Consider the following 8,824-nt stretch of genomic DNA (forward strand, 5'->3'; position numbering starts at 1 on the left):
CTGGGACCCCCCTGCATCTCCTTCCCCAGCTCCGGGACCCCCCTGCACCCCCTGACCCTGCACCAACACCCCCCTGACCCCCCTTTCCGGGTATCCACCTCTCCCAGCCCCTGGATCCCCCTTTTCCCTGACCCCGGGGACCCCTGGACCCCCCATTCCCGGCTATCCCAGGGCACCTCAGCCCCAGGCCTCCCTTTGCTGGGAAACCCGAACTGGGCATGGGGCTCTGCAGCCGCTCTGGGATTTGTGATCACCCAAAGGAAAGGGAGAGGAGAAGGAGAGAGAGAAGGAGATTCGGAATCAGGGATTGGGGTCCCAGCGCCCAGTCCTGCCCCCTCGGGGGTGGGGCCCCACAGCCACAGGACAAAATGGATCCGCGGGTCCCGGAGCTTTCCCCGCTTTGGGCCGAACCCAGCGGGTTCCAGGCAGAGTTTGGCCGCAGGGCCCGGGAGTTCAGCCCAGCCCGGTCCGTGGGTCCCGCAGGGCGTGGCCGGGGAGGGTTCGGGGAGGGGATCCAGGTGAATTCCCTGGAATTCCCCCTTTTCTCCTCCACCCCCGCGCTCCCTCGGTCACTTTCGCTTTCGCGTTTCCCAAACTGCGCCACAGCTGCGCTCGGTGACGGCTGCGATGGCTCCAGCGCTGGGTCTGGGGGTGCTCTTGGGGCTCCTGGGGCCCCTGGGGGAGGCGACGAAAGGTGAGTGGGACCCCAAGCACCGGGACCCCCCTGAACCGCAATTCCCGGGCACCAGAACCCCCCTGAATTTCCATTTCCGGCACCGGGACCCCCCTGAACCGCAATTCCCCGGCACCAGAAACCCCCTGAATCTCCATTTCCGGCCACCAGGAACCCCCTAAACCCCCATTCCCGGGCACGGGAACCCCCCGGAACCCCCATTTTTGGTCCTGTGACCCCCCTCCGTCCCCTTCCCCAGCACCGGGACCCCCCTGTACCCCCTTATCTGGCACCGAGACCCCCCTGAACCGCCATTCCCGGGCATCAGATCCCCCTGGACCGCCAATCCCGGGCATCAGAATCCACTGAGCCCCCATTCCCGGGCACCGGGACCCCTCTGAACCCCCCTCCCTGGGCACGGGGACCCCCTTGAGCGCCCATTTCCGGGCAGCGGGACCCCCCTGTCCCCCCTTCCCCAGCACCGGGAACCCCTGCACCCCCATTCCTGGGCACCGGGACCCCCCTGAACCCCGAAACCCGGGAAGGGAGCCCCCCCCCCCCAACCCCATTTCCTGGGCACGGGGACCCCCCTGAATGTCCCTTTCCGGGCACTAGAACAGCCCCCACCCCAATTTGTGGGCTCGGGCACCGCCCTGAACCCCGACTCGTGGGCATCAGCACCCCCCGACCCCCCATTTCTGGGCACCGGGACCCCTTTGAACCCCGAATCCCAGGAGGGGAAGCCCCCGACCCCCTTTTCCGGGGGACTGGGACCCCCCTGCATCCCTTTATCTGGCACCAGGACCCCCTGAACCCCTTATCCTGCACCAGTGCCCCCCGCACCCCCTTTCCCGGCCCTCTCCTCTCCCAGCCCCCACTTTTCCCTGATCCAGGGACCCCCTGCACCCCCATTCCTGCCTTTCCCAGCCCCCAGCCCCCTTTTTCCTCAACACCGGGGATCCCTGGACCTCCTTTCCTGGGCACTGGGATCCACCGGATCCCCCATCCCGCCTCTCCCAGTGCCCTCACCCCCCTTTCCTGGGCACTGGGATCCACCGGATCCCCCATCCCGCCTCTCCCAGTGCCCTCACCCCCCTTTCCTTGACCTGGGAGCCCCTGAACCCCCATTTCAGGATACTGGGGCACCCCTGCACCTCCTTATCCGGGACTGGGACCCCCTCCTGGATCCCCTTCACGTGTTCTGGGACCCCCTGCACCCCCTTATCCGGGACTGGGACCCCCTGCACCCCTTCCAGGGCATCCTGCCCTTCCCCAGACCCCAGACCCGCCCTTTTCCTTCACCTTTGGACCCCCCAGGTCTCCCAAATTTCCGTGTCCCCCCAGTTCTCCACTCCCGGCGCTTCCCAAAAGGGGGTCCCAGAGGGCTCCAGGGGGGTCGCAGCGGGGATCCAGAGGGATCCAGAGGAATTCCCCTTTCCCCAGCCCCTCCCCTTCCCCCCCCCGCGCTCCCTCGGTCTCCTTCGCTTTCGCGTCCCAACCTGCGAGACCGCGATCTGCCCAGTGACCTGTGACGTCACACCGGAATCGGATCTCCATTGGCCGGCAGGAAATAGAGGCGCCAATGGCGGGGCCGGAGGCGGTGCTGGGGGCGGGGGCGGGGCCGAGCGGGGCCGAGCGGAGCAGCGCGATGGCTCCAGCGCTGGGTCTGGGGGTGCTCTTGGGGCTCCTGGGGCTCCTGGGGACCCCGGGGCGGGCGACGAAAGGTGAGTGGGACCCCCGGCACCGGGACCCCCTGAATTTCCATTTCCGGCCACCAGGAACCCCCTAAACCCCCATTCCCGGGCACAGGAACCCCCCGGAACCCCCATTTTTGGTCCTGTGACCCCCCCTCCGTCCCCTTCCCCAGCACCGGGACCCCCCTGTACCCCCTTACCTGGCACCGGGACCCCCCTGAACCGCCATTGCCGGGCACGGGGATCCCCCTGGACCCCCATTCCCGGGCATCAGAATCCACTGAGCCCCCACTCTCGAGCACGGGGACCCCCCTGAAGGTTCATTTCCTGGCACCGGGACCCCCCTGTACCCCTTTCCCCAGCACCGGGAACCCCTTATGTGGCACCGGGACCCCCCTGAACTTCCATTTTCGGGTACCGAGACCCCCTCGAATCCGAATTCTGGGAAGGGAATCCCCTGATCCTCATTCCTGGGGATCGGGACCGCCCTGAGCCTCCATTTTCGGGCACTGGGACCCCCCTGAACCCCGAATTCCGGGAAAGAAACTCCCCTGAACCCCCATTCCCGGGCACTGGGATCCCTTGCACCCCCTTATCCGGGACTAGGACCCCTCTGCACCCCCGTCAGTGCTCTGGGACCCCCCTGCACCCCCCTTATCCGGGACTAGGACCCCTCTGCACCCCCGTCAGTGCTCTGGGACCCCCCTGCACCCCCTTCCCGGGCATCCCGCCCTTCCCAGATCGCAGTCCCGCCCTTTTCCTCGGCTTTTGGACCCCCCAGATCTCCCAAATTTCTGTGTCCCCCTTGTTTTCCACTCCCACCGCTTCCCGATATGGGGTCCCGGAGGCTCCTGGGCGTCCTAGGGGTCTCCAGGGGGGTCGCGGCAGCGGGGATCCAGCTCAATTCCCTGGAATTCCCCTTTTCCCCCCTCCCCCCGCGCTGCCTCAGTCTCTTTGGCTTTCGCGTCTCCCAAACTTCTGCCCCGGGCTCCGCCCGCCTCTCCCAGCCCCAGCCCCCCCTTTCCCGTGTCCCAGGGGCCCCCTGCACCCCCATTCTTGCCTTTCCCAGCACCCAGACCCTGCTTCCCTCCACACCGGGGACCCCTGGATCCCCTTTCGTGGGCACAGGGACCCCCTGGACCCCCCATCCCGCCTCTCCCAGTCCCTTCCTTGAACCTCGGACCCTTCCCGGCTCTCCAAGTTCCGCCTCCTGAGCCTTGGACACCCCCAGACCCCTCCAGTCTCTGCGTCCCCCCAGCTCTTCACCTCCTGCGCTTTCTGATAGGGGTCCCAGGGATCCGGGAGGGTCCCACGGGGGATTCTGGGCTCTGGGGCCCCCCTGAATTTCCAGTCCCGGGCACTGGGACTGCCCTGCACTCCTTTATCCTGCACCAATCCCACCCGATATTTCCTTCCCGGCCTTCCTGCCTTCCCCAGTCCCCAAACCCCCCCTTTTCCTTGACTGTGAGACCCCCTGGACCCCCATTCCCGCTTTTCTCAGCCCCCAGCCCCCCCTTTCCTCTGCATCAAGGACTCCCGAGCCCCCCATTCCGGCTATCCCAGGTCTCCCCACCTCGTGACTCCTCTTTCCCTGGCACTGGGGACCCCTGCACCCCTTTCCTGGGCACAGGGACTCCCTGTATCCCCTTTTCCTGGGTCATGAGATCCCCAAGCCCTTCCCAGCTCTCCCAGTTCCCCTTTCATTGACCCATAACACCCCAGACCCCTCCAAATCTCCGTGTCCCCCCAGTTCTCCACTCCCTGCGGTACCTGAACATGGTGGTGTCGGAGCCCGGCCCGGGGGTCCCCCAGTTCGTGGTCATGAGGTTCCTGGATGGGATCCCCTTCTGGCGTTACGACAGCGAGCGGGGCCGGGTGGAGCCGCTGACGCCGTGGATGGAGAAGGGACCCGAGCCGGGATATTGGGATCGCGGGACTGAGAGCTGCAAGAGGGAGCAGCACACCGAGGCCATTGACCTGGAGAAGCTGCGGGTCCGGTACAACCAGAGCAGGGGTGAGTGGGGGGAGCCATAGATCCCCAGGGATGGGGATCCGTGGGGCTGGGATGGGGATCCGTGGGGCTGGGATGGGGATCCGTGGGGCTGGGATGGGGATCCGTGGGGCTGGGATGGGATCTGTGGGGCTGTGATGTGGATTCACAGGGCTCCAAGGGGCTGGGATGGGCATCCATGAGGGTGGGATGGGATCTCTTGTGATCCATGGGTTTGTGATGTGGCTCCATGGGGCTGCAAGGGGCTGGGATGGGATCTGTGGGTTTCCATCGGACTCTGGGGCTCCATAGGGCTGGAATGGGGCTCCTTGGGGCTGGGACACAATTCCATGGCTCTCTTTGGGTCTGATCCCCCCCTAGGTCTCCACACAGTGCAGCGGGTTTATGGCTGTGACCTCCTGTCCGACGGGAGCATCCCTGGATTCTTTCGGGAAGGCTACGACGGGCGGGATTTCATCTCCTTCGAGCCGGGATCCCAGGGCTTCGTTGTGGCTGATGGTGCTGCCCAGGTCACCAGGAGGCTTCAGAATAGTGACGGGTTCCCGGTGGAGGATTGGACGAATTACCTGGAGCACATCTGCCCAGAAGAGCTCCGGAAATACGTTGGATACGGGCGGGAGGCGCTGGAGCGCAAAGGTGGGAGCAGAATTCCTGTGGGAATGTAGGATTTGGGAACGAAGGACTTGGGAACACGGGAATTCCTGTGGGAATTCCATGGGTGGGTCTCAGCCCCATCCCATTCCTGTGGGAATTCCATGGGTGGATCTCACCCCCATCCCCCTCCCGCGGAATTCCATGGGTGGATCTCACCCCCATCCCGTTCCCGTGGAATTCCATGGATGCATCTCACCATTGTCCCATTCCAGAGCCCCCCGATGTCCACGTGTCCGGAAAAGAGGAATTCGGGACGCTGATCTTGTCCTGCCACGCCTACGGATTCTACCCCAGGCCCATCGCGATCAGCTGGATGAAGGGGGATGAAATCCGGGATCAGGAGACGGAGTGGGGCGGGGTCGTTCCCAACAGCGACGGCACCTTCCACACCTGGGCCAGGATCGAGGCGCGGCCGGAGGAGCGGGAGCAGTACCGGTGCCGGGTGGAGCATTCCGGAATGCCGGAGCCCGGGATCTTTGCCTGGGGTGAGGCTGGGAGTGTGGGAATTGGGAATGTGGGAATTGGGAATGTGGGAATTCCCAACTGGGGATTCCCCTCCCCCTCCTCACTGTCCCGCGTTTCCCAGAGCCGGAATCTGGCGGGAATCTCACCCTGGTGGTCGCTGTGTCCGTCATCGCTGCCATCGTCATCCTCGTTCTCCTCGTCGGATTCATCATCTGGAAGCTCCAATCCGGTATGGGGTCGACACAGGATGGGGGTTGGGAAGGGGCACGGATCCACCCGGCACCATTCCGGGAATCCCCCAGCACAGGTGCTGATCCCACTTTATTTCCATAGGGAGGAGGCAGAAGCATGGATACAGCCCGCCAGCCGGTGAGTACCAGCGGTGGATCCGGCTCCGGATCCCCTCCATGCGGATCCCAGGATGGATCCTGGGGGTAATCCCAGTGTGTGATCTGTGCTGGAATCTCATGGATCTTCTCTTTCCTATTGCAGGAATAGACATGGGAACCAATGGCTCGACCGCAGGTACAGAGCATGATTGGGGTGGGATTCCAGAGGGGAATCAGGGAAGGATGGATGGAGTGGGATCAGGTGGGATGGATGGAGCGGGATCAGGTGGGATGGATGGAGCAGGGTTGGTGTGGGATGGATGGAGCAGGATTGGTGTGGGATGGATGGAGTGGGATTGGTGTGGGATGGATGGAGCAGGATTGGTGTGGGATGGATGGAGCAGGATTGGTGTGGGATGGATGGAGCGGGATCAGGTGGGATGGATGGAGCAGGATTGGTGTGGGATGGATGGAGTGGGATTGGTGTGGGATGGATGGAGCAGGATTGGGGTGGGATGGATGGAGCAGGATTGGGGTGGGATGGATGGAGCAGGATTGGGGTGGGATGGATGGAGCAGGATTGGTGTGGGATGGATGGAGCAGGATTGCAGCAGGATTGGGGTGGGATCAGGTGAGATTCCAGAGCAGCTCCTGCTCTCTCCATGAGCTCCACAGGCAGGTCCATCCTGTGGGATGGGGACAGGGACAGGGTGACACTGTGATCCTCTCTCATCCCAGTACAAATCACTGCCTGAGTGATCCACGGAGCGGAGCCGGAGCCGGCCCCTTCTCTCTTCAGATTCAGCAGATTCAGCCAAGCTCATCCCACTGCTCCCACCTGTGGTGGCCGGTGAACGTACATTACAGGGGACAGAGAGTTCTCAGTAAGACAAGTCCCTGGTACCATAAGAGCCTTTTTATGCTAGGGTGACCAAAAAGGCTTCTCCCAGGATGCACGGTTCTGTTACGTTAATCTACCCCAGGTTGAATTCCCTGGTTGGCTGTTGGCCTCTACCCTTCATCACTCCCCCACAGCTTCCCCACTGGTCCCCGTTCCCTAGTCCCGTCTTTTCCCTGCCCCCGGATAAAACTGTGAGTTTCAGGATTATGTTTGTATTTGCCCCTGCACCTTTTGACAGTGTAGAAGCAATAAATGCTCCTGCAGGAACGCAGGCAAGTACCCTTCTCGACTCTGCTACCGACTGTATTACTGAACCCACCCGTGCGTCTGTGCGTGCCCACGTGTGCCCCACAAAGCCGGGACAGAGACAGTAATAAACGGTGCCCCAACGTGGATGGCCTCGGACCATCCCCGTCTCCAGTAGTTTCTGGACTCAAGTCACATTTTGAAGGAGCCATGGCCCCAAAGAAACCTCTGAGTTCTATCAGGGGCTCAGCGGGGGAGACCAACAACCTTCTAGGGAAAGAGAACGCTGGTCTGAAGTCAGCGGACCACCCTCGAGACTTTTATTTGACCCTCTAAGGTAATATGGGTCACTTTTGTATCCTTTTCTGTTAATTTCCTTTTATCTCGAGGGTTGGGAAGAGAGGGAAGATGGGGGCAGAGTTCTCTTGTCTCCTGCAGGAAGTTTCTCTCCCAGTTCTTGTTTGGGAAAATTATCTTTATACCACAGAAAGTTTAAAACATTTTGTTCAATGGTTATTTAAGCATAATAATAATAATATTTAATAAAAATATTTCATGAGTATTTAAAACACTTTGTGCAATGGTTATTTATGTTGGGAGAAGGTTATTTGCTTTACAAGCTAGCAAAAGCTGTTCATAGTCTTGGAGAATGGTTGGGAAATTTTAACCCCAGTATAAAAAACCCTTTATCGCTTATCTGTCCCTGCATCCCTGTTCCCTGTGCCCTGCTTCAAGGGAGACCGGGAGATGGATTCTGCCCGAGTGCACAGGGGTACCACGGTTTCCCTGCCTCCTCCCAATCTTCTTTGTTACCTGCCCAGCGTGGTGCTGGCCAGGCCATCTCGGGTTCTGCCCCAGACCTCCCCCCCGTACCTACTTCTCCAGTTTTCTCTACTTCAAATTTGATCCAAGATCGTGGCGGCAGCAGAGTCAGACACACAATCCCAGCTGCTGCTTTTATTTTTAATTCTCCCACCCCCACTCTGCTCATACAAGATGGTGGCAGCCCTGTGGTGGCACTGGTGGCTTTTTGCCTGCGCGCGGTCCCTCTTCCGTGCCCGGCTCCCCCCCCGCGCTGATCTGTGTTGCATCGGTCCCCCCCCTCTGCCGGGGTCCCCCCCCCGGCTGCAGACCCTGCATGTCCCTCCTGTGCCCCTGGCCCCTCCATCGCTGGTCCTGCTCATGAGACCCAACCCACCTCACGTTCCCACGAGCCCGAGAGCGGGGGTGGGGAATCAGGGGGATGGGGAAGCAGAGATTAAATGATTTACTAAGAATTGGTTTGTTAGGAGCAATGCATACCGCTTGCCCAACACTTATTGTGCCTACCAAAGCAGGATGAGAAGATATGAGACTATTGATAAAGGCGAAGGACTCTTGACCAAAGATCCTGGTTTTAACCTAAAGCTAACTCAAACCACTCTTGAAGTTTCGACTTAGCCCAGGGAAATAAAGAGCACAGGCAGGGAGGAAAGGTGAAAAGTTCGGAATGAGGAAGACCCTTTACTTCATCTGAGGAAGACTCTTATTTCATCTCGGAGACCCCTGCCCGCGACCACCAGACAACGCTGCGCAAGCGCAACGCGGGTGTAAATGACTTTTGGGCTCATTGTAATACGAGGTGAGGCTGGGCGGGGCCAGGTAATGAATATGTATAGGCAGATTGGGAAACTCAATGAATATGGAACTTGTAACCCGATAAATACCAAGCTGAACGCAGCTGTCGGCACGCATGGCTTTGGAGGAGCGATCCCCCGTGCGTCCCAGCGCTGGAATAAACACACCTCCTGTACTACTTATTCCAGTAGCGGAGTCTTTCCCGCTCATCACCCCCCCTGTCCCTTGTGTCCC

General features: G+C 61.1%; 1 protein-coding gene across 2 annotated transcripts; it reads left to right on the forward strand.

The window, feature by feature from the left end:
• Positions 1–2,305: 2,305 nt before the first annotated feature.
• LOC309585862 (class I histocompatibility antigen, F10 alpha chain-like) lies at positions 2,306–7,473 on the forward strand (the record flags this gene model as incomplete). 2 transcript variants are annotated; one of them, XM_082303693.1, is made up of 8 exons in its annotated part: positions 2,306–2,397; positions 4,118–4,381; positions 4,739–5,014; positions 5,245–5,517; positions 5,619–5,726; positions 5,831–5,866; positions 5,990–6,022; positions 6,565–7,473. In XM_082303693.1, exons 1-8 carry the CDS (start codon positions 2,322–2,324, stop codon positions 6,579–6,581), a joined length of 1,083 nt encoding a protein of 360 aa, XP_082159819.1. In that variant the 5' UTR covers positions 2,306–2,321. The 2 variants fall into 2 exon arrangements, with proteins under 2 accessions (XP_082159819.1, XP_082159818.1); XM_082303692.1 differs by lacking the exons at positions 5,831–5,866; positions 5,990–6,022; positions 6,565–7,473 and having other exon boundaries at positions 5,619–5,830.
• Between the last annotated feature and the right edge of the window lie 1,351 nt (positions 7,474–8,824).

The sequence above is a fragment of the Coloeus monedula genome (genome assembly GCF_965178545.1).
Source record: "Coloeus monedula genome assembly, contig: HAP1_SCAFFOLD_715, whole genome shotgun sequence".
NCBI lineage: Eukaryota > Metazoa > Chordata > Aves > Passeriformes > Corvidae > Coloeus > Coloeus monedula.